At 44.6% G+C, this 25,858-nt stretch overlaps 2 protein-coding genes across 5 annotated transcripts in view; one reads left to right on the top strand and one right to left on the bottom strand.

The window, feature by feature from the left end:
- Positions 1-16,181, bottom strand: part of myo9aa (myosin IXAa) — a 311,787-nt gene extending 295,606 nt beyond the window's left edge. For all 4 annotated transcript variants that reach the window (XM_080216194.1, XM_080216195.1, XM_080216198.1 and 1 more), the window contains exon 1: positions 16,007-16,181. The gene's annotated coding sequence lies outside the window, so the exon portion shown is untranslated. The remainder of the gene's footprint in view (positions 1-16,006) is intronic.
- A 254-nt stretch (positions 16,182-16,435) lies between these two features.
- On the top strand, positions 16,436-21,651 carry senp8 (SUMO peptidase family member, NEDD8 specific). Its single transcript, XM_080216221.1, has 2 exons — positions 16,436-16,530; positions 20,521-21,651. The coding sequence occupies exon 2, from the start codon at positions 20,528-20,530 to the stop codon at positions 21,161-21,163; it is 636 nt and encodes a 211-aa protein (XP_080072347.1). The 5' UTR covers positions 16,436-16,530; positions 20,521-20,527; the 3' UTR covers positions 21,164-21,651.
- The last annotated feature ends 4,207 nt before the right edge of the window (positions 21,652-25,858 follow it).

The raw sequence follows: 25,858 nt of genomic DNA, 5'->3' as shown, positions 1-25,858 counted from the left end.
CTCCCCCTGCCCTATCCCTATAACCCTGTACATTTACCATGGCTAATCCACCCCAACGTACACATCTTCGGACAATGAAGCATACTAATGTTCTTAATGGAAAGAAATCGGCCATTTTTACCCAGTGTGGTCTACATGTAGTTGACTCTTAAAATGCCCTCTGAAATGGCGTAGCAAGCCACTTAGCTTAAGGGCATTTAGGGATGGGCAACAAATGTTGGACTAGCCACCAACGTCTACATCCCTTGAATGAATAAACTAATCTTCTAAACACATCTCCCTTCTCCGGTACAAAATTGATGAGCTCTACATTCACAAGGCTATTGAAAGTTAAATATATATTCAATTAAATAACTTGCAACAGTTGAACTGTTTTGAGTGTCAAAAAAAACCTCAGCTTAAAAAAAAATCAATTTTCTTCCATTAATCCATTTAAGTAGCAAGCCCTTGCCACAATACAGCCCAAAATGATTTTCATTTCATTTCAACTCATAATGGAACAGAGTGATAACTGAAGGATATATTTTCAACAAGAGATACTCCGACTACTGTCCCACTAAGTGGTCCTGCTCATTATGGTTAAACACAAGAAACAGTTAATTGATTTCTCATATTCTTTCCCCTTCTCCATCCTTTCCCTGCCTCTGCTTGTTTAAAATCTGTTACCTTTTTAACATTTTCTAGTTCTGCTGAAAGGATGTTGACCTGACATGTTATTTCTGTTTCTCTCTCCACAGATGTTGCCAGACCTGCTGAGTACTTGTTGCTTTGATACTGCCAGTTTATTTCAACCACTTCTTTGGAGACCTGCACTGGCCTACTAGAAACATCAAGGTCTAATATCCAAATTTGCCATATAATCATTCTGAGAACTCAAAGTGGATACAGAGATTGTTATTGGGCAGAAAGATAATAGCAAACATCAGCAAACAAGAGGTGGAACATTTTGGTGGAGAACAAGTAAAAAACTAAATTAATTATATTTTGAATGGGGGATGGTAATGTGTAGTGGGCATTAAAAGCAAGTGGACAAGATCATTAAAAAAATCAAATAAAGGGTTTTCTAATGAGAAATGTTCAAAATACAAGTGCATGCAGTTAGAGGCTACATGCATTTTCAGGCCTCACAATGTAGGAAAGATGTGAGGATATAGCACTGATTCACCAGGATGATACCAGATATAAAAGAACTGCAAATACAAACGACTGGAAAGTTTGGAGCTGTTTTGATCAAATAGAAGGGATGAAGGAGTGATTTGATAGAACTGTTTTGAAATTGTGAACTGATGGAGCATCTCTGTGATAGAGCGTTCCAGGACAAAAGGGAGAGGTTGTACCTAAAGACTGCTGAGAGGCTGTGAAATTAGTCAGGATAGTGATTGAAACAGAGACAATCAATATTTAATAAGTCAGGTAGGTGGTTAAACTAAGCAGGAATAAAGGGATGGGTGACACATGGGCTGCTCACATGGAAAATAAATACCAACATGGGCTGATTGGAGGCGGTGGGGATTCATAGTTTCATTCCATGTTGTAATATCTATTTCATTCTAAGTAAAACCACTGCCAGAGAGCAAAAATCCCGGTTCAAATTCTATTTTGAGATATCAGGTGCTTCACAAACCTCAACATGGGGGAAGGAAAAGAGCCAGAATTCCAGCTCTCAAAGTCCAGATTGCTACTGAAAAGTGGACTTGGGTTGACGATAGGATCCAGCTTAGTTGGGGCGTCCTTCATTCACCTTTTGGCCTTCACTTGCTAGGCTAATCCATGAATAAATGGTTACTTTTGGTGTTATACAACAACCAGCACATAAAACTAACACAAACATCTTTAGCAGAAAGGGGGAGATGAATCAATCCCAAAATATGTGATGACAAAATTTTTAAATTCTTAATTACAATGACTGGATGACAGCATTTTGAAGCAGGGCGTTTTCAAGAAAAAGGTGACTGAGCAAATACTGTTACTGAATGCAGATGTGCTTTCCTAATTAAATAGGTCAAAGTACATCAGTTTATGAATGGGGAGGGAAAAATTTCTATATGTGCTAACAGACTTGGCAGCACAGATAAAAGCTCAAAAATATTATTACCATACCTTTATGCCACCTTCTTTAGTCGCTAACATAGCCATTAACACTCTCCTTGTGTTGTGCCCGTGACATCTTTGTCAAACCTCTCCTCAGTTCCCACCTATCATTGACTTTCCATGTTGCTTCATCTGCTACAACCCCTCTTAAAACAGCCTAAAATCCATCACATTTCTCCTCTAACTCTAAAAGTAGAGTCATACGGACTTCTTCACTCCAGCCATGACCGCCGCAGGCACAAATCTGTAATGGCCATTAATCTCACGAGAAAGTCAAAACGGGGTTTGCACCAGTGACATCTCAGTTTGTGATCTCCGACTGTATTGTGACCAGGTTCACACCCAGCAAGGTCTTGCCCCTCCAGTGACAGTAATCTCTTTCAAAATGCACAAAGTTCTGTTTAATATGGCGAGAAAAGCCAGCTGTGAAGCCTGCGAGCTTCACACCAGTTTTCTCGCCTGAGCCAATATGCCGTGCATTTTTGGGAAGGCCCTCTCTGTTTCTCTCTCGTTTTTCCAGCATTTCTGTTTTTATTTCAGATTTTCAGCACCCATAGTATTTTTGCTCTAATTTAACCAAAAATAATTTGCTCATGTTCTCATTAGCTATCTCATTTAACAGGGCTACTGAATCAGCAAAATAATGGACACAAACCCTATTCCAGATGCCTCATGCCACGTCACTGAGTATCCACTATGCATAATGAATGCATTTGTCACTCTCTACCATTACCCTAAAATACTTCTGCCAAACATCCACCCTATTCAGTAATTAAATAGTCTGAGTTTACCACACATCTTTACATTTTACAGCAAATTCCTTGTCAAGTGAATTATTTTAACCAAACAGTATGGTTAAATTAATGGAAGTATTCCAATTAAAAAGTTGTGGGGCAGAGTAATAAAAACAGAATTATTGAAAGGGTCTGGAAGGAACATATGACATATGAGATCTAGGGAGACAACAAAGTTTCTTATAAAGAAGTATTGTAAAGCAGTAACATGTAGTATCAGAGCTAGTGATTGAAACAGAAACATGTTGGCACAAAAATATGTGGCGAAAAACTGCAGTAGGTGACGGTGCAGAGGGACCTCGGGGTCCTTGTGCATGAGTCGCAAAAACCCAGCCTGCAGGTGCAGCAGGTGGTCAGGAAGGCTAATGGGATGCTGGCCTTCATAGCGAGGGGGATTGAATATAAAAGTAGGGAGGTCTTGCTGCAGCTGTATAGGGCATTGGTGAGGCCGCAGCTGGAGTACTGTGTGCAGTTTTGGTCGCCGCACTTACGCAAGGATATTTTGGCCTTGGAGGGATAGGCTGATACCGGAGTTGAGGGGGTTGAGCTATGAGGAGAGGCTGAATAAACTAGGCTTGTACTCGTTAGAGTTTAGAAGAATGAGGGGAGATCTCATTGAGACGTATAAGATGATGAATGGGATGGATAGGATAGAGGTGGAGAGGCTCTTCCCGCTCAGAAAGGATAGTAGGACTAGGGGGCACAGCCTCAAGATAAAGGGGGGGTGGTTTAGAACGGAGTTGAGGAGGAACTTCTTCACTCAAAGGGTGGTGAATCTCTGGAATTCTCTGCCCGTTGAGGTGGTGGAGGCTGCCTCGCTAAATATGTTTAAGACGCGGGTTGATGGGTTTTTGATAAGCAAGGGATTAGGGTTATGGGGAGAGGGCGGGAATGTGGAACTGAGCCACGACAGATCAGCCATGATCTTATTGAATGGCGGGGCAGGCTCGAAGGGCTAGATGGCCTACTCCTGCTCCTATTTCTTATGTTCTTATGTTCAAATGCATCATGTGGTACATAACAAAAGCATACAGTGGTGTATAACCAAGGCATACAGATGAGATGATCCCAGAATTTGGATTAAATGAACTGACTTGGAGAGGGCAACTCTTCATGCAAGGGTGAATTAGTTGGATTTATGGGTTCTCATTCCTGATCTCTAACTAGTAATTAGACTCAGCTGTAAGGCTCCCTAGTCCATAACCTATTGTACAAGCAGATATCTGGAGAAATATAGATTTGGCTGAGTTTTGAGAGCAGGAAGACGACTGGAATTTCATAATGTATCACACGGAAATACAATAACAGTGATTTCAAGTTGTTGCAATCCAATGGAAGGAAATACAGCAAACGTTATCCTAGATAGTCTGTGAGTTCAGCAACAAGCTTTTGCAAAGTCAAAACTGAGATAAGTGCAACCTTTAAAAAAAACAGATCATTTTCAGTGATTATTTACAGCCCATTTCACCAAAAGAATCAGGAGCACAAGGACAAATTGATGCATGGGAATGCAGAGCCTGAGGGCACATATCCCTCTAAAGCAGTTTGCATCACTTATACTAATACTCCACTATAGAAGCAAAATAGACAAATCACATCCTAGCCATCAACTCTCCAAATCTCTGCATAAATGCACCATGATATAAAAACCATTCTCACTGTGTGCTGAAATCATAAAAGGTTAGAACTCATTCAAAATTCTTAACAAGCATAACAAAGCACTCTTACAAATAAAGTAAATTCTCAGGCTGGGGGAAAAGAAATTAGACTTACTCAGCCTTAATAAAATTTTAAAACAAGATCTTTGGATTGATCTTACAACTTTATAAACCTTACAGAGTTTCTTCTCAAACAGCAGCTCAGCCTAAATACAGTAACATTGAAATATACAGCAGTCTTTGGCTATAGAAATATGGAAAAACTGGGCTTTAGGTTCCAGTGGTTCTACGCTGAGTAGCAAATGCCAGGAGACTAGAGATTACTCAATTCAACTGTAAGTTGGGAGAACTGAAGGTAACTACAAGTAACTTTGCACAAGCAGTGCAATATCTTTTGAGTTTCAGCTTTTTCTAGCTGTACGATTTAACTATATGTTGACTAAGAAAAGATTGATCATAATCACGTGCACCATAACACAAATTACCAACTTTTGTATTTTCCAGAGTCAATAAATATTTTGGTGTGCTTCTCACCCTTCTTCAATGGAGACAGCAAGATATAAACCAGTACACTGCATCAAGGGACAGCAAGAGAGGTAGACTGATACTGAGGATAGGAAAACATGTGGTCAGAGGGACAGCATGACAGTTATAAATATGCGAAAATGGAAGACCAAAAATAGATACTCCACAGAATATATATTGGTACACAAAAAGTGCACCAATAAACAAATAAGCTACTGCATCTCTGACATATTTAAACTGTACTTTCCAGCTGGAAGTTTTCAGACATTTCTGGATAGCTCTAGTAAGCGCTGCTGTTGTTGCTATAATTAGACCATGTGTCTCCATCACACACCCAACAATGAAGAAAAGCTATTCCAATTACACACCCATGTTCACAGGATGTGCCTTACACAGGATGTTAAGGCATAGTACAGAAATCCTCCAAAAATACACTCAGTGCTTTGTTTCTTTGACCAACAGTCAAAGAAACAACTGGTGCAAATGCAAGCTGCTATTATTGTCTGGAAGTGGCTGAGAGATATGATGCATCCAAGCCAGATCAATACATCTTCCCTACGCAAGTACATGTTGTCTTCAATGAACATGGAGGAGCCTTGGGCACATTTCAGAATATTTGGCCACATAATTGTTGTCTGAGGAAGTTTCTATAAATTTACAACCTGGACAAATCTATGAGTAGGATTTAAAAACTGAAAGCAATCATGCAACTTTTCTTTGCATTTTCATGCTGCTAGATGTCTTTCAAAATTCAAATGGGAAAAATATGAAAATTTCACACAAGCCTATAATTCACAGAAATTCCTAAATTAATACATGGGTTAATACAATTGGTCACGAAAATAAAGATTTCGCTCCCTGGTTTAACTGATATTTAAGATTCACACAGGCAGATTATTATTTTGCAAGGGTTTGGATTAAAGTTGGGCAACTGGAGTTGATGTACAGTTCAACTGTGATCCAATAGAATGGTCAAGGTGTTAAATGATTTGTTCCTTTCTTATGTTCCTAATTTAAAATGACGCACTTGTTACAACCAAATTAATCTATATCTCAAATCCTGTAACTGTTGTCAGGGCCTGAAACAACAGTGTAATTATCCACTTTGTGATAACACGCTGGGATGCCAGTTGACAAACATTCAAAAGAAATGTTACATTAAACAAAAGAGAAAGTTTAATATTTTCAACTATCATTGACTAATAGTTAGCATTAGCTAATAATGATTATGAATTGCATAACATTGGTAGTTTGCTTGCATCAAAAATCTTTAGTTCAATAATATACAATCTGTATCTACAAGTGAGGACTGGGGCAATGAATTCCATTGTGAATATTTTGGTTTTGTGAACATTTTGGTTTTGTGAACCAAAGGTGGTCACTATTTACTTTTTCAAATAAAGGGACAGAAACAAATAGCCACATGCCCCAATGCTCAGTTTCACCTCTTCTTCTCAAATAGTCCCTCGAGATTGATGATGACTTGCTTCCATGGGTTATGAGATAGTTGTTAAGTCCAATGCATGATCTGCAGACACATCGGCATGCGGCACAGCCAGTACTTGAAGGCTGGGTAGATGAGCTGATTGAAGATTTGTGCACACTTTCAGATGCTTCAACTTTTCCTCTGTATATTCTCAATGAAAGCCTTCAATGCATTTGGTACCTCCCCAAATGAACCATTTTGGTCAGTCATAAGCCAGGGATTTCCAAGAGTTAGCAGGGGTGTTCAAAAGCAAATTACTATGGATGCTGGAATCTGAAGCCAAAAGAGAAAATGCTGGAAAATCTCAGCAGGTCTGGCAGCATCTGTAAGAAGAGAAAAGTGCTGATGTTTCGAGTCCAAATGACCCTTTGTCAAAGCTGGGATGTTTGATCTCTTGAGGGAAGCTCTGAGAACATCCCCAAAGCAATTCTGTTACTCTCCTGTGATTTTAATGCTGCGGTCCAATTCAGAGTAGCCAAATTGTTTTGGGAGTGCAATGTCAGGCATACGGACCTCATGGCCCACCCAGCAGACCTAGTTTTGAGTGATTAATGCCTTAATAGTGGGCAAGGGAGAGGGTGCTGCAGTTAGATTACCTCTCCTGCCACCAGGATTTGGAGGAAATTATGAAGGCATCACTGGTGGGTACTTCGCCAGTGTTTTCAGGTACCTGCAATTAGTTTGTCCAAGTTTCTGAAGCATTGATGAATACAGGGATCACATGCTAAACAATTACCTGAGTCTCAGGTTTCAGATCCTGGTCCCCAAATACAGTCAGCTTCATAGTGCACTGCCCAATGTAGAACTGCCACACACACAGCAGGAAGGTCCCAGATTCCACCCCTAAGCTGAGTTACATGAACACAGCCAGTGGTATCAAACTTGGCTTCAGTGGCACCACACATGAAATGGTTATCTCATCCAGAATTCCTAACTAAATATCTTTTCGCTAATTCCCAGTGGAAAGCATATAAATGCGGAAATCAGCAACAATAAATTGGATTTCTTCACAGTCGAAAGGTGTCTTAGTTGAACGCAGAATCACATTTGGGTGCGATGCCCTGACAGCTAAACAGTCCGTCAGTTCCCTAGTTGAACTCTGAACTCCCACATGAAGTACCAGCAAGAATGTTTGTGTCTGTGGGACTGCATCACTGCTCAAGTTAGCAATTACAGAGCAGAGGTTAGAAAATTGATGAGAAAAAGAGAGAATATTTTATCAATGGAATAGTTCAACTTCACCCAACAACAAACTGCCTGTAAATCGCTGAAGAAGTCCATCTCTGAACAATTTCACCAGCAGGTCTCATATCATTACTGCACATTTCAGGACTTGGGCCAATGTTGATGTAAATCTCCAATAAAAACCATGACCTATTTTTAGAAAATAGCCCCTTTAACATTGAAATATTACTTGCAAGGAATTTATCTTGCATCATCTTTGCGGTGGTCACATATCTGACAAAGAACAAAGAAAATTACAGCACATGAACAGGCCCTTCGGTCCTCCATGCTGCCTGACTAAACTAAAACCCCCCTACCCTTCCAGGGACCATATCTCTCTATTCCCATTCTATTTATGTCTTTGTCAAGACGCCCCTTAAAACTCACTATCGTATCTGCTTCCATTACTTCCCCCAGCAACAAGGTCCAGGCAGCCACCACCTTTTGTATAAAAAACTTGCTGCTTGTTAAGGAAATATAATATTGCATCTATTTCTTTCCAAAAACAGCGTATTCATTAACTTGTTATCTTTCAGTGTTCAATGAGGCAGCCAGAAAACACCAGGCATCTTTCAGAGTATGTTTATACTGCAGCAACACTGTAGGTACACAAGCATTCTTATATCAGAGTTCCATTCAATCCATAATGAAATAAATGGTCAACATTCACAGTCTAGACCCACATAATAATGGTTGCTTAGGCTTGCCATCAGGGTGCAGTTTTAATAATGGATCTGTACCACAGCAAAAAAAGTCAACACTTTTCAGAAAAGACGGAGAGGGAGTTGGCAGAGAAAACTAACAGCACAAACAAATTTTAACACAAGACAAGAATGTTGCACAAATGCTGAAAGATCCAATATCTTTAACACTGACTCTGGCAAAAGAACTCATTTGACATTTTTATTTCAAAAACACTCCCACAAACCAAATGCACTCCAGCTGATCTGGAAATAGCAAGTTCTTCTTGTTGCTTCATAAAGCAAAGGAGTCAAAACTCTCACTGATGCAATGAATAATCAAGTGATGCCATCCATTTGTTCAAGATCTCTTTCCCACAATTCAAGCAGTCATGAGATTTAAACAAACAGATTAAAAGTAGGGAAGGCTGTGCACGTCTGGAAATTATACCAATGAGAAAACTTTGAGAAATGCATTTATGTCTTCACAGTGCCTTCCACAAGAATGCCCCAAAGCACTTTACAACCAGAAATACATTTCTCAATGTAGCCATTGTTATGTAGCAAAATCTGCAGCCAATCCGCACATAGCAAGCTCCCATCAGCTACAACGTGATAATGACCGGCTCATCTGTCTTTTTCATGACATCAGTTGAGGGGAAAAATATTGGCCACAACACCAGGATGCTTCTTTGAAATGGTGCCATGTGATCTTTTACATCCATCTAGAGGACAGTTTGGGCCTCAATCTAAAAGACACCACCTCCAACAATGCAGCACTCCCTCAGCACTGCAGTGCATTACCAAATTTCTATGCTCAGGTTTCTGGAATGGAACTTGAACTCACATCCGACTCAGGTGGGTGTGCTACCTACAGGCCACATCGAGGCGTGTGCTACCTACTGACCACAACTGCCACTTCTGAAACATCAGATATGGTCAGTTAGCTGAAGGATCTGACAGCAAGAAACTCAAGCCTACAGATTAGGGACTGCTTGAACTACTAGGGAAAAAAAGATCAATTAATGTAACAAGCTAAAACTGTAACTAAATAATAACAACTGGGATAAGCAAGTTTAAAAAAAAGGCTTTGAAGCACGGAGCACATTACATACATAGAATTTATATCACAGGAACCAGCCACTCAATTAACTTGTAGTCTATGTCTGTGTTCATGCTCAAAATGAGCCTATGATTTTTATTTAACTTTACCCTATCAATATATCCTTATCCCCCTCCCTCAGAATGTTTCCAGCTTCCCCTTAATTGCACGTGTGCTATTTGCCTCGCACCAACCCATATTTCCACGAGTCTTTTAGTAAAGAACATAAGAACATAAGAACATAAGAAATAGGAGCAGGAGTAGGCCATCTGGCCCTTCGAGCCTGCCCCGCCATTCAATAAGATCATGGCTGATCTGTCGTGGCTCAGTTCCACTTTCCCGCCCTCTCCCCATAACCCTTAATCCCCTCTCTTATCAAAAACCCATCAACCCGCTTCTTAAAAATATTTAGCGAGGCAGCCTCCACCACTTCAACGGGCAGAGAATTCCAGAGATTCACCACCCTTTGAGTGAAGAAGTTCCTCCTCAACTCCGTTCTGAACTGCCCCCCCTTTATCTTGAGGCTGTGCCCCCTAGTCCTACTGTCTTTTTTGAGCGGGAAGAGTCTTTCCACCTCTATCCTATCCATCCCATTCATCATCTTATACGTCTCAATGAGATCTCCCCTCAGAAGTTTGTCCTCAACTTTTTATTCCAATTTATTAATGACAATTTTAAGTTTATAGCCCAAAGATGTGCACTCCCTCACAAGTGGAAGTGTCTTGTTCTCCAGATCTACCGTCATAAGGCCTTTATCAGGTTACCTCAGTCTTTTCTAGGGAAAAAGAACCTCAGCCAGCATATTTGTACTCTCTCAGCTCTGGTATCAGCCTTGTATTTTTTTTCACTTTCCATAATGCTTCTATATATTAATATAAGTGGCACACGAAACCAGATTAGGCAGAAAATACATGTTTATCCCTAGATTAAGTCATAGAATTGCTGCTGCCAGGATAAAAAGAATTCAGGCTTAAAACTGCATGCAACAATACCATCTATCATTAAAATACAAACCTAAAATTAACTACCCAATGAGATTTAATATAATCCGAACAACATTGTTAGGCTTATTTACTGTATTGTAACTAATACATCACAGGAAAATTCATACTCAAGCCAAAGCATTCACTGCTGTACCAATATTCTTCCTGTGTGTCACTTCCAATCCACCCCCCAAAATTGTGCTCACACACAAAAGTCTTGTAATCATCAACAATTTATTTTCGTGTTCGAGAACTGAAAATGGTTTCTCCAGATACAACATATATTTGGAGGTTAAGCATTTGCAATTGTATGGTCAGATAGGCATTACACAAGCATTGTGCACACCAGCATTTCACATTTTTTCTCACACTTCTAAGTGGATGACCTTTCCCCTGGCAATTTTAAGGATAGTTTATCTCGAGCATCAACACCTAACAGCATAGACAGAGTACAGCAGCATAATTTCAAAACATCACACATTATATTATACTAAAGGCTTACAGGATAATAAAAGAGGGCAGGTGTGTTGACCAATCTGGTGTACTACTGGCTGTGATCTGCCCAGTCTATATACAGTAAAGCCCACCTTCCAAAGAATTAACAAAAGGTTACAGTGCCCATATTGTACAGACTCAATAGCTTATGCATTAACAGCAATGCAGAAACAGCATTCAACTCAGCTTCAAAACAATTAAGTTCTTCCATCCATCTCCTATACCATATGTACAGTACTAGTTGTCAGCTGAGGTTCAGTTGGTAGCACTCTCTCACTTCTGAGTTAGGAGATGATAAGTTCAAGCCCCACTCAAGGACTTTAGTACAAAAATCAAGTGCAGTACTGAGGGAGTGGTAAATTATCAGGAGGTACGTTTTCTTGATTCCATCTCAATGAGTACAAGAAGGCACTGTTTAGAAGAGCAGAGGAGTTCTCCTTGGTGCCCTGATTGATATTTATCTCTTGATCAGCATCACAAAAGCAGATAATCTAATCACTATTGTACTGCTATTTACATGAGCTTGCTGTACACACATTGTTATAATGTAGAAAGCCTGACAGCCAGTGACTACATTTCAAAAATAGTTCATCGGCTGTAAAGCGCTTGGGACATCCTACGGCTGTGATGGAATTATAAGCCTTTCTTTCTCCTTCATCCATTCTAATGTAAACAAAGAATGCAATGAAACATCTAACTCTGGCACTAGCAGCAACAAAACCTCAACAGTCTGAACACAGTATATACAATAATTCCATTCTCAGATTGAAATGTACACAGTCTCCTATTAAAGCATGTGCAATAAAAGCATCCTGGTCTCTGAATTAAGTTCCCGTGGTACCAGTATGTATCCACAGATTCAAAATACAGCACATGCTGTCTTAGCATTCCAATCTCTGAATCAATCCCATATCATAACAATAACTCATATCATAACAGTATGATGCACCAGCAATCCCAATATATGAGTGATTTGATTGTCTCTCTGCAATGCATTCAGCAACAAATGATTATCCTCCAAATTTCAAAAGCAATAGAACACCTTCAGCAAAATGTAAGACCATCTCAATTTCATGCAGTCTGCAAATAGATACACAATATAGATTATATATAAAAAATACACAAACGCACACTATTCACTGTCTGCACATAAAAACATCCATCTTCCAATCAGCAAAAAAAAATTTTCCTTTCTGATAATCCCCAGAAGGAGACTAATAAATTAACAAAGATGAAAACTACATAGAGGTTGGTGGGAAGAAAATACAAGTACCACCAAACCTCACAAACACAATTTTCCCAAGAAATTCCCAACAGCAATGTTAAAAGCTCCACCAAGGGTCAGTAAACCCAATTTTGAAACTTCACAATATTTGCCTATGGCAGGAAACAGAAAAGGCTCTTTTGCCAAATCCTGGGAATAACAGCTACATGTGTGTATCCTACATGGCAATACAATAAGCAAATATTTGGTACTTACACAGTTGTTCTGATAAGCACCTAGACAAAGTTAAACAGGGGCAAAGGCAAAATACGGCGGATGCTGTAATCTGAAACAAAATCAGGAAAAGCTGGAGAAACTCAGCAGGCTGACAGCATCTCTGGAAAGGGAATAGAGCCAACATTGAGTCAGGATGACCCTTCATCAGAACACATTTTGTTACTTTTTTCACACTGCAATCTCAAAGGGTAGCTTAATTTGTACAAGCTAATAAATTTACACCTTCAACTATTTCAATTTTGGACAACTTGGAATCAGAATTTTATAGCACATAGCCAATCACAATTGCCACTGTGTTTATCTCCACAATTGTCATCTAAATAAAGCTTTCTTTTCTGCTCACTTTCACACGCTTCACTATTCCCCTTTTTTACTGAATTACATTTTAATAGAACATGGCATCAATTATTTGTGGCACAGAATTTCACATACTGGCCAACCTGTCCCAAGATCATTAAAAATCTTCCCCTTCAAACCTTCTTGCAATTACCTTAAATTTGTGCTCTCGTCATCATCTTAATTGCCAATGGAAGCAACATTACTATAATCCTCAACATTACTGCATGTTCCATCAAGTCACTCTTCCATCTTTCCAACTCAACAAAATCCAGAATTTTTCTCGTCTCTTCCGAACAGCTACCCCACGTTCTGTGTTATAGTTCAACTAATAAGCGAAAAATCACATTGAAACATGCCTTGGCGCTGTGCAATATGAATGTACATCATCACTTTTCACCCCTTAAAACCTCCATCCTTGACCAAGTTTTCAGTTGCCTCGTGTGACTTTGTGTCATATTATGTTTGACAACACTTTCATGCTAAAGGTGTTACAGAAATGTAACCATGATGTGGAGATGCCAGCATTGCACTGGGGTGGGCACAGTAAGAAGTCTCAAAACAGCAGGTTAAAGTCCAACAGATTTATTTGGTACCACAAGCTTTCGGAGCACTACTCCGAAAGCTTGTGATAGCAAATAAACCTGTTGGACTTTAACCTGGTGTTGTAAGACTTCTTACAAAAATGTTTGTTACTGTTAATTCGATTCAAGTTACTCTCGTGATCAACACAATCCCAGTATAACTTAAAATCCTCTTTCCAGACACAACCAACAGTTGAAACTGCTGGGTACGCTTGACTGTTCAAGACAATGGTTAAAGTAATCTCATGCTACAGTTCTTCAAAGGTTTGCTGACAGTAAAGAGTTCCTTAGCCTTTTTAACATTAGACTACATTTTCAAAGCAGATTCAAAAGAAGATTTATTTCCACATTCTAAGATACTGTTGGATGACAGTCTTCGTATCTGCCTTACAAGTTACATTGCCTTTCAACCTTCAAAGACATCTCCATACGCATTGAGCAAAATAGATCCTTGAAACACAACATCCTGCAGCAGAGGTCTGTCAAACAACAACATAACAATAAGAAATTTCAATGCGTCTTGCAAATGTAAAACCACCTGCTACACAGGCTGGGGTTACATTTATTCCAAGTCAATTCCATCCCCCACAAATTGCAAAGTGACCGCACCATCTATTTCACCTCCTACTTCTTTGGAGGAAGTCTTGTAACTCAAAAGCAACAAACCATTGATTGCATTTCAATCATATTTTGCTTTAAGCGTAATTCCTTCAACTGACAATTTCCTTCAGTACACCACTCAGTTATAATTTAAGACGAGCTCAGATTATGTTAAATCAAAAAAAAGTGCTAATTAAATTGAAGTCACAGTCACTTTACAAAAACTGCATCATGAGTCATACTGTGTTGTACTATCACAGACTGTAGCTGGCATGAATACACTGATGTCTGTCACTGGCACAATGGTATTATGTGGCGCTCATTTTTAATTACAGTGCTAGTAACATCACAGGTATGACAGTTGCTGCAAGCACAACAAGAATACTCCAACCACAAAATGCAAATATGGACAACTTGCACCTTGACAACTGAAATGTCATGACGGGGAAATGCCAGTGTTGGACTGGGGTAAACTGAAATGTCTCCAGGCACCATGCAAAACATCAGACAAAAACTGACACAGGCACAAAGGAGGAGATACCATGGCTCATTCTTGGGTGCAGATGTGCCCCATTGGAGTGTCCCTGAAAGCAGGGGACTTCTGCTTGCGCAGGTTGTCCAAGAAGGCCTGATGCCCCATCCTGCTACAATTGACACAAATGATTTTTAACTTCATTTACAGGATGCGGGCATCACTGACTGGGCCAGAATTTATTGCCCAGCCCTAACTGCTCTCTACTTTAGAGGGCATTTGGGAGTCAACAAATTTGCTGAGAGTCAAGAGTCACATGGAGGCCAGACCTGGTAAGGATGGCAAATTTCTACCCTAAAGGATATTAGTGACCCAGGTGGGTTTTTACAACAATCGACAATGGTTTAATTCCGGATTTCACCATTCACCCAGATCTCCAGATACGACCCAGGGTCCTGGATTACTAACACAGGTATTGGCATTGTGGCATCATGAGGTTATCCGAGGGCACAAATTTTGATATGATCAAATGCTGCCCCATTTAGAGGCGCGCCCCCGTGGGCACAGTGCCCCGGGTGGAGGGGTGGAGGCGCGCCCCCGTGGGCAGTGCCCGGGCGGAGGCGCGTCCCCGTGGGCACAGTGCCCCGGGCGGAGGCGCGTCCCCGTGGGCACAGTGCCCCGGGCGGAGGCGCGTCCCCGTGGGCACAGTGCCCCAGGCGGAGGCGCGTCCCCGTGGGCACAGTGCCCCGGGCGGAGGCGCGTCCCCGTGGGCACAGTGCCCCGGGCGGAGGCGCGTCCCCGTGGGCACAGTGCCCCAGGCGGAGGCGCGTCCCCGTGGGCACAGTGCCCCGGGCGGAGGCGCGTCCCCGTGGGCACAGTGCCCCGGGCGGAGGCGCGTCCCCGTGGGCACAGTGCCCCGGGCGGAGGCGCGTCCCCGTGGGCACAGTGCCCCGGGTGGAGACGCGTCCCCGTGGGCACAGTGCCCCGGGTGGAGACGCGTCCCCGTGGGCACAGTGCCCGGGTGGAGACGCGTCCCCGTGGGCACAGTGCCCCGGGTGGAGACGCGTCCCCGTGGGCACAGTGCCCCGGGTGGAGACGCGTCCCCGTGGGCACAATGCCCCAGGTGGAGGTGCGTCCCCGTGGGCACAGTGCCCAGGTGGAGGTGCGTCCCCGTGGGCACAGTGCCCGGGTGGAGGCGCGTCCCCGTGGGCACAGTGCCCGGGTGGAGGCGCGTCCCCGTGGGCACAGTGCCCGGGTGGAGGCGCGTCCCCGTGGGCACAGTGCCCGGGTGGAGGCGCGTCCCCGTGGGCACAGTGTGCCCCCCCGGTGGGCAAGAGTGGGTGGGGGGTCCGGGCGCGCGCGCTGTCTCGGTGTGTCGGGGGCGCGCACCGTGAGCGCGGCCGCGCGCGGCACTGATTGCGGTTCTCGGGGGCGCTCCCGCTCTGACTGACTGACTGACTGACGGGCGCTCTCACCTCAGCCCCAAATAAAAGATAATAAAGGGGCGCCGAATATCAGTCTGGCCTCCAGACGATGAGGGAGGGGGGAGGATTTCGATTTCCCTCCCCCTTCCCCTTCCTCCTCCGTTGCGTTTGAAGGAAAGCCCCCCCCCCTCCACCGTGCCTCCGGTCACCGACTCCGGTCTCTCCCTCTCCCGATCGTCCGTTTGGCACGAGCCAGCCTCCCACCTCGCCGCGCATGCGCCACGGCCGCCCTCTCACTACGGGCAGGGGGAGGGAGGGGGAGCCGCCGAGAGGGGCTGCGCAGGCGCGCCAGCGAGGGAGACGCGCACCGGGTACGCACTGCCACCTACCGGCGCGAGAGCCCGGCGGGGGGGGGGAGGTTGGCACGGCAGTGTCGCAAAGTGCGCGGCTTCTCCCCGCGCGCCCCGGCACACTTTACGGCAGTGACTGCGCTTCGCTAAGATGAAGCGGCGGCGGTGGCGGTGTGCGTGTTAGTGGCGCCCGGCAGCGAGGCGGAGCGGCCTCTGTGCCGGCAGGTAATCACCCACTCATTAGCCGTCAGTTTAGTCTTCGAGTTATGTTGTTAGTTCGTTTGGATGATCAGCTGCCCTTTGGGGGGGGGGTGGTTTGTGATCGGTTGCCTCCGCTTCAGAAGGTTCGGCTGTCAATCACACTCCGCCGAGAGGGCAGGGGAGGGGCGGAGCCTAGCCCGATTGGCGGCTGTCAATCATCCACTTGGGGCGGGGATGCGGCAGCTGTCACTTGAACTGTCAATCATCAGGATGGGGCGGGGTTGTAACCACTTTGGGAGCTGTCAATCAGCAGGCTGTGGGTGGAGCTATGCTGCCTGTCACTGAGCTGTCAGTCAGTACATGGGGTGGGGGGGTCTGTCTGTAACAGCTGTCAGCCATACAGTGGATGGGGCTCTGCCTGTCAAGGCTGTCAATCAGTACAGTGGGTGGGCCTGTGCTGCCTGACACTGAGCTGTCAATCAGTACAGTGGGCGGGCCTGTGCTGCCTGACACTGAGCTGTCAATCAGTACAGTGGGCGGGCCTGTGCTGCCTGACACTGAGCTGTCAATCAGTACAGTGGGCGGGCCTGTGCTGCCTGACACAGCTGTCAATCAGTACAGTGGGCGGGCCTGTGCTGCCTGACACTGAGCTGTCAATCAGTACAGTGGGTGGAGCCTTAAGGCTTGCACAGCTGTCAATTAGTACAGTGGACCAGTCTGTGCTGCCTGTCATAGCTGTCAATCAGTAGAGCAGGTGGGAATTCATGGCTTGTCACAGCTGTCAATCAGAAGAGTGGGTGGGGCTTTGCTGTCACTGAGCTGTCAGTCAGTACAGTGGGTGGGATTGTGTTGCCTGTCACAGCTGTCAATCACTAAGTGGGTGGAGCGATATGGCCTATCACTGAATTGTCAATCAGATCAATGGTTGGGGTTTTGAGGCCTTTCACAGCTGTCAATCAGTATAGTGGGTGGGTCTGTGCTGCATGTTGTAGCTATCAATCAGTAGTGGGTGTGGCTGTGCTGTCTGACAGCTGTCAATCAGTAAAGCAGGGCTTTGTGCTCTGTTACTGAGCTGCCAGTCAGTACAGTGGATCGATTGTGTTGCCTGTCACAGCTGTCAATCAGTAGAGCAGGTGGGGCTTCATGTCTTGTCACAGCTGTCAATTAGTACAGTGGGAGGGTGAACGTTGGTCCTTTAGAGGATGAGAAGGGGGACTTAGTAGTAGGGGATGGGGATATGGCTGAGGTCTTGAATAACTTTTTTGTTTCTGTCTTCACGGAGGAGGACGTGAATAATTTGCCGGGTGTTAGAGATGGAAAGGTGGTAGGATGGAGGGTCTCAATGACATTACTGTTACTAGAGGGGTGGTGCTCGACAGACTGGAGGGGCTGATTGTGGACTAGTCCCCAGGACCGGATGGAATGCATCCGAGGGTTCTGAAAGAAATGGCGGAGGTGATAGTGGATGCCTTGGTGGTTATTTTTCAGACGTCGCTGGATTCCGGGGAAGTGCTGGAAGATTGGAAAACGGTTAATGTTACGCCGTTGTTTAAGAAGGGTGTCAGACAAAAAGCAGGGAATTATAGGCCGGTTAGTTTAACGTCTGTTGTAGGTAAAATGTTAGAATCCGTCATCAAGGAGGAAATAGCGAGGCATCTTGAGGGGAATTGCTTGATAGAGCAGACGCAGCACGGTTTCGTTAAAGGGAAGTCGTGTCTGACAAATTTACTGGAGTTCTATGAGGATGTGTCTAGGGCGGTGGATAGAGGAGAGCCGGTGGATGTGGTCTTTCTGGATTTTCAGAAGGCGTTTGACAAGGTACCTCACAAGAGGTTATTGCAGAAGGTCAGGAGACATGGAGTTGGGGGTAGGCTGTTAGCGTGGATAGAGGATTGGTTGTCAAATAGGAGGCAGAGAGTAGGGGTCAATGGGTGCTATTCAGATTGGCGGTTGGTGAGTAGTGGAGTGCCCCAGGGGTCGGTGCTGGGGCCTCAGCTATTTACCATTTATATAGATGATCTGGAGGAGGGAACCAAGTGTATGGTGTCGAAATTTGCTGATGACACCAAGATTGGTGGAACGGCAAATTGTGCGGAGGGTGTGGAGAGTCTGCAGAAGGATCTAGATAGGCTGGGCGAATGGGCCAGGAACTGGCAAATGGAATTTAATGTTGGCAAGTGTGAGGTGGTCCACTTTGGTAGGAAGAATGGTAGGAAGGATTATTACTTACGTGGAGAAAAACTGCAGCAGGCGACGGTGCAGAGGGACCTCGGGGTCCTTGTGCACGAGTCGCAAAAACCCAGCATGCAGGTGCAGCAGGTGGTCAGGAAGGCAAATGGGATGCTGGCCTTCATAGCGAGGGGGATTGAATATAAAAGTAGGGAGGTCATGCTGCGGCTGTATAGGGCATTGGTGAGGCCGCAGCTGGAGTACTGTGTGCAGTTTTGGGCGCCGTACTTACACAAGGATATTTTGGCCTTGGAGAGAGTGCAGAGCAGGTTTACTAGGCTGGTGCCGGAGTTGACGGGGTTGAGCTATGAGGAGAGACTGAATAAACTAGGCTTGTACTCGTTAAGTTTAGAAGAATGAGGGGAGATCTCATTGAGACGTATAAGATGATGAATGGGATGGATAGGATAGAGGTGGAGAGACTCTTCCCGCTCAGAAATGACAGTAGGACTAGGGGGCACAGCCTCAAGATAAAGGGGGGAGCGGTTTAGAACAGAGTTGAGGAAGAACTTCTTCACTCAAAGGGTGGTGAATCTCTGGAATTCTCTGCCCGTTGAAGTGGTGGAGGCTACCTCGCTAAATATTTTTAAGACGCGGGTTGATGGGTTTTTGATGAGAGGGGGGATTAAGGGTTATGGGGAGAGGGCGGGAATGTGGAACTGAGCCACGACAGATCAGCCATGATCTTATTGAATGGCGGGGCAGGCTTGAAGGGCTAGATGGCCTACTCCTGCTCCTATTTCTTATGTTCTTATGGGTGGGACTTGCTGTGAGTTGGTGCACAGGTAGCAGTTTTAGATTACTTCAGTTTTACACAGAATAGAACATGGGGGACCAGCAGAATTGTGTTGGAATATTGAAATTTAGACCTAAGTTATTGATGAAGGTTTCAGCAGCAGTGCAAGGGGCAAAGTTGTGGATGTGGAACATGACAGAATTTGTGATGGCAGGATCAGATGTTGCACACAGCTCAATTAAATTTCAGACTGTCGCCGAGACAAGGAATGGTAACATTTCCAATTCAGCGTGTGCATAGCTTAGAATCCTACAGTGCAAAACAGCCCATCGAGTCCACACAGCCACAAACCCACCGAGGACCTAGCCCCACAACCTCATGCATTTACCCTAACTAGTCCCCTGACACCAAGGGACAATTTAGCATAACCAGTCCTCCTAACCTGCACATCTTAGAGGTGGACAACCTCTGACACTCCTCCATTCATTACTACATTGGAGTCTCAATGCTTGATGGCCACCCTATCATGGCCCTGCCCTCTTTCCAGTCTCCACCCTTTCACTAGCACAAAACTTATTCCATTTCTGATGAAAAAAGTAAAGTTAAAACTTTATTTATTAGTGTCACAAGTAGGCTTACATTAACACTGCAATGAAGTTACTGTGAAAATCCCCTAGTAGCCACACTCTGGCGTCTGTTCGGGTACACTGAGGGAGAATTTAGTATGGCCAATACACCTAATCAGCATGTTTTTTGGAATGTGGGAGGAAACTGGAGCACCCGGAGAAAACCCACGCAGATGTAGAGAGAACATGCAGACTCCACACAGACAGTGACCCAAGCTGGGAATCAAACCCAGATCCCTGGCACTGTGAGACAGCAGTGCTTGCCACAGTGCCACCCAAAGGTCACAGACCTGAAATGTTAGCTCTATTTATCTCTCTGCACATTTGCTGCCAGAACTGGGGAGTATTTCCAGCCTTTTCTGTCAGGCTTCCAGCATCCGCAGCATTTTGCTTTAGTATCTAAAGTGTCTATTTTGTTTGCAGGAACAGCATGGATCCAGTGATACTGAGCTACCATGACAGTTTAATACGACGCTCAGATCTCTCACTCCTCAACCCACCCAACTGGCTTAATGACCACATCATAGCATTTGCCTTTGAATACTTTGCCAATGAGCAGTACAAGGAGCTGTTGGACAGAGCCTGCTTCATCAGCCCCGAAGTTACTCAGTTTATTAAGTGCATGGCCAGCCAGGAGGAGCTGGCAATCTTCCTGGAGCCACTAGCACTGGCACAGAAGAGCTTGGTCTTCCTTGCAGTCAATGATAACTCTGTGCAGACAGCCGGTGGGTCCCACTGGAGCTTGCTGTTCTACAACAGAGATGAGAACTGCTTCAGCCACTATGATTCCTGCAGCAATATGAATGCAAGCCATGCCCGGCAGATAGCAAGGAAGCTGCAACACTTCCTGGGAACCAAACACGAAGTGCCTTTCATTGAGCAGTCAGCACCAGTCCAGAAGAACAGCTACGATTGTGGGATGTACGTAATGTGCAATACAGAGGCTCTGTGTGAGCAGTGCCTGAGGAAGGACCAGAGGCCACCAGTGGTGGTCGTCACCCCAGCCTACATCACCCAGAAGAGATCCAGCTGGAAAAGACTAATCGAACATTTGTCAAAGAAATGATTACTTCATTGTGTCTTTCTTGAGTAAATATGTACCTTGATTTCTGGATGAGTTAGCTGGCTGTATTGAGATAGTTTTGTTAAAGAAGGAATTGCCTTTGGCACAGTTGGGTTACTTTTCCAGGCTGGACAATGAAGGCCAGGTGTACTTTGCATGTTGGGAGACATGTCACCCATGTGGGTGCTGGGGAACCTCGGTCCCCCATACCTCCCTCTTTCTCTGGAGCTTGTTTGATGATACAGCATGGAGCTAACTTCATGGATGTACTTGCTATGACCTACTGTGATCTCCTAGAACAACATCTTACACAAAACCATTTGATCCAGGTCTTCTGTGCTGTTTGGTGCATTGGAGGAGGATAATGGGATTAACAATATCACATTCACTACAGTACATTTTAAACAAGCATCCCATCATTTGACAACATGTTTTGGTGCTGTGCATCTCTTCCACTCACCTGTGACTGAATTATACTCAAGTGAAACTAATCTGACTTGTTCGGTTCTTACTGTTACTTTATGTTTTCCTCGAATCTGAAAACTTTGTTTTATTGAACATCAGGATAGAAACTGAGTTAACAGAGGTATTGCACTAATTATTTTGTTCTTGGAATAATCTCCCAATGGGATCTTCTCCAGCTTTAACTCATTCCTTCCCAGGGCCTAAAAGCTATGGAATCTTTAATCATCCACACCCCTTTCAATCCCACAGGCTTTTGAAACCCTACACTTGGTGTCATCTGGTTGTTTCCTGATTTTTCTGTCTACTTTTCTCAGTGTTGGTGGTGTCCTGCCCCAGGACCCGAGATCCTTGCCTTTCCTGTCTCACTGGGTTTCACAAGATTTGTGCGAATGTTGTGATTCATTCAGCAGTTTCTGAAACAAAGAACAATGCAGTACAGGAACAGATCCTTTGGCCCACCAAGCCTGCACTGATATGCCCTTTCTATCTCTCTGTTCGCCTCCCGTTCATTGTCATTCTCTGGTTGTGGAGGGAGTCAGGAAAATTCCTGGCTTAGCCCACCTGCATCGGGAGAAGTGGCACAGCAGTTAGCACCGCTGCCTGACAGTGCCAGGGACCAGGATTTGATTCCCGGCTTGGGCCACTTCTGTGCAGTGTCTGCACATTTTCCCCGTGTCTGCGTGGGTTTCCTCCAGGTGCTCCAATTTCCTTCCACAGTCCGAAAAACGTGCTAGTTAGGTACATTGGCCATTTTAAATTCTCCCAATTTAGTGTACCCAAATAGGTGCCGGAGTGTGGTGACTAGGGGATTTTCATAGTAACTTCATTATAGCGTGAACGTAAGCCTTACTTGTGACACTATTAAATAAATGGAAGTTGGCCAAGGTGGAATCTTCATTGCTGGAGGTCAGGGTGCAAGCTGGAGTCAGGCCAAACAACCCCGGAAGAAAAGCAGAGGCAGCCAGGGGGTTGCTAAGTGTCAAGGTGAGCTATTTAAAAAACCCTCCTCAGTGCCCTTGGACTTAGTCCCAGTGATTTACAAAAAATGCCAAGGCCTTCCAGCATTGACCTTTCACATCCCCTTTATCCTCCAAACACACTCCAAGACCCATCCATCTCGTGTCCCACATGCCCTCTGTGTCAAGCTCTGGCACTTCCATGTCCAACCACAGCCGCAGCTCAGCTGGAGTACTATGTGCAGTTTTGGGCGCCGTACTTACACGAGGATATTTTGGCCTTGGAGGGAGTGCAGAGGAGGTTTACTAGGCTGATGCCGGAGTTGAGGGGGTTGAGCTATGAGGAGAGGCTGAATAAATTAGGCTTGTACTCGTTAGAGTTTAGAAGAATGAGGGGAGATCTCATTGAGACGTATAAGATGATGAATGGGATGGATAGGATAGAGGTGGAGAGACTCTTCCCGCTCAGAAAGGATAGTAGGACTAGGGGGCACAGCCTCAAGATAAAGGGGGGACGGTTTAGAACGGAGTTGAGGAGGAACTTCTTCACTCAAAGGGTGGTGAATCTCTGGAATTCTCTGCCCGTTGAAGTGGTGGAGGCTGCCTCGCTAAATATTTTTAAGACGTGGGTTGATGGGTTTTTGATAAGAGAGGGGATTAAGGGTTATGGGGAGAGGGCGGGAATGTGGAACTGAGCCATGACAGATCAGCCATGATCTTATTGAATGGCGGGGCAGGCTCGAAGGGCTAGATGGCCTACTCCTGCTCCTATTTCTTATGTTCTTAAAAACTCACTACACCTTCTTGAATCAATTAACATCATAACTTAAAATGGGATTTGTGAAAACAAACTTTGTAAAAATGTACTCCATCGATAAATTTCTCCGAGGAAAAGAATGGTCTGGAATGAAACAATGTCAGTCAACGAGGCCCTTCAGAGTTTCAAAAAGCACCGTGGAGCACAATGGGAAGCAGAGCCTGGCCTAACCAGTAATCCTCAGACCATGACTCACGTTCCAGAGACACACGTGCAAATCCTACCACAGTAGCTAGTGAATTTTAATTAATTTAATAAGTAAATCTGGAATGAAAAGCTACTACAACTAATTGTGACCCTGAATGAGGAGGCAACAGTCTAGTGGTATTATCACTAGACTATTAATCCAGAAACTCAACTGATGTTCTGGAGACCCGGTTTGGAATCCCACCATGGTAGATGGTGGAATTTGAATTCAATAAAAAAAATCCGAAATTAAGAATCTACTGATGACCATGAAACCATTGTCAGTGGCAATCAAGGGTGGCACAGTGGTTAGCACTGATGCCTCACAGCACCAGGAACCCAGGTTCGATTCTGTCCTCAGGTCATTGTGCGGCGTTTGTGCATTCTCCCCGTGTCTGCGTGGGTTTCCTCCATGTGCTTCGGTTTCCTCCCACAGCCCAAAGATGTGTGGGTTAAGTGGATTGGCCATGCTAAATTGCCCCTTAGTGTCAGGGAGATTAGCAAGGTAAATATGTGGGGTTACGGGAATATGGCCTGGGTGGGATTGTTGTCAGTGCGGACTTGATAGGCCAAACAGCCTCCTTCTGTACTGTAGCGATTCTATGATTTTTCGATTGAAAGAACAGCCCGTCTGGTTCACCAGTGTCCTTTAGGGAAGGAAATTTGCAGGTCTGGCCTACATGTGATTCCAGAACCACAGCAATGTGGTTGACTCTCAACTGCCCTCCAAGGGCAACTAAGGCTGGGCAATAAATGCTGGCCAGCCAGCAACACCCATGTCCAGTGAATGATTAAAAAATAAGAAATGACTGGATTATAAAAACCCATCTGGTTCATGAATATGCTTTAGAGAAGGAAATCAGTTGCCACTCACAGCAATGTGGTTGACTTTGGACTGCCCTCTGAAAAGACACAGCAAGCCACTCAATTGCAGTAAGGAAGTTGGTCCAGCACAATGTCAAGGCCAATAAATGGTGGCCTTACCAAAAAATAACCACCTCCAGTGAATGTATTTTTAAAAAAACCTGGAATCTTCCTGCTTGTGTGGCACAGCTTCTCATGGCGCATCATAGAATCCCTACAGTGCAGAGGGAGGCCATTCGGGCCATTGTGCCTGCACCGACAATAATCCCACCCAGGCCCTAACCTGTAACCCTACATATGAGTGGAAGAATCAATTACTAGGGGGCACAGATTTAAAGGAGATGTACGAGGCAAATTTTTTACACAGAGAGTGGTGAGTGCCTAGAACTCGATGCCGGGGTGAGGTAGTGGAAGCAGATACGGTAGTGACTTCTAAGAGGCGTCTGGACAAGTACATGAATAGGATGGGGATATAGTCCCTGGATGGGTAGGGGGTTTTAGTTCAGTCGGGCAACATGGTTAGTGCAGGCTTGGAGGGCTGAAGGGCCTGTTCCTGTGCTGTAATTTTCTTTGTTCTTGATATTTACCATGCTAGCCTCCCTGACACTAAGCAGCAATTGAACTTATATTAAGTTTATTTATTAGTCACAAGTAATCACATTAACACTGCAATAAAGTTAATGTGAAAATCCCTGAGTCGCCACACTCTGGTGCCTTTCAGGTATACTAAGGGAGAATTTAGCATGGCCAATGCACCCTAACCAGGACGTCTTTCAGACTGTGGGGGGAAACCAGAGCACCCAGAGGAAACCATGCAGACTTCACACATACAGTGACCCAACCAGAGATTGAACCCGGGTCCCTGCCACTGTGAGGCAGCAGTGCTAATCATTATGCCACCATGCCACCACACCTCTAACCCACACACCTTTGGAGTGTGAGAGGAAACCGAAGCATCCAGAGGAAACCCATGCAGACACGGGGAGACAGTGCAAACTCTACACAGCCAGTGAGGCCAGGAATTGAACCCAGGTGCCTGCTGCTGTGGGGCAGCAGTGCTAGCCACTGTGCCACTGTGAGTGCATGTTTCTAGTATTGAGCTGCGCACTGAGAAATTTCAGATGGTATCAGGTGCCTGTTTGGGGTTGAGCTTAGTTAGTGGAATCAGCTATTCCAAGATGTGCAGATAATTCCCTGTGAAGATAAGGTAACTTCCCTTACTTTACTCATATTTTAACCCAGAATGCCATTACACCCCCGAATTAAACAAATCTCAAAGTGAAAATGTCACTTAAACACAAACTAATATTAATTTTCCCCACACATACCAGCCCTCCACCGTTACCAAAGCCAAGAGCTTCATTTGAAGCAATTTTTAAAAGCAGCATCTTGGTCTTTTGGCTAAGATGC

This window comes from Carcharhinus amblyrhynchos, chromosome 32 (assembly GCF_965287045.1).
Source record: "Carcharhinus amblyrhynchos chromosome 32, sCarAmb.v2.hapA, whole genome shotgun sequence".
Classification (NCBI taxonomy): domain Eukaryota; kingdom Metazoa; phylum Chordata; class Chondrichthyes; order Carcharhiniformes; family Carcharhinidae; genus Carcharhinus; species Carcharhinus amblyrhynchos.
The sequence above is the reverse complement of the archived record's forward strand: the minus strand, read 5'-3'. Positions and strand labels throughout refer to the sequence as shown.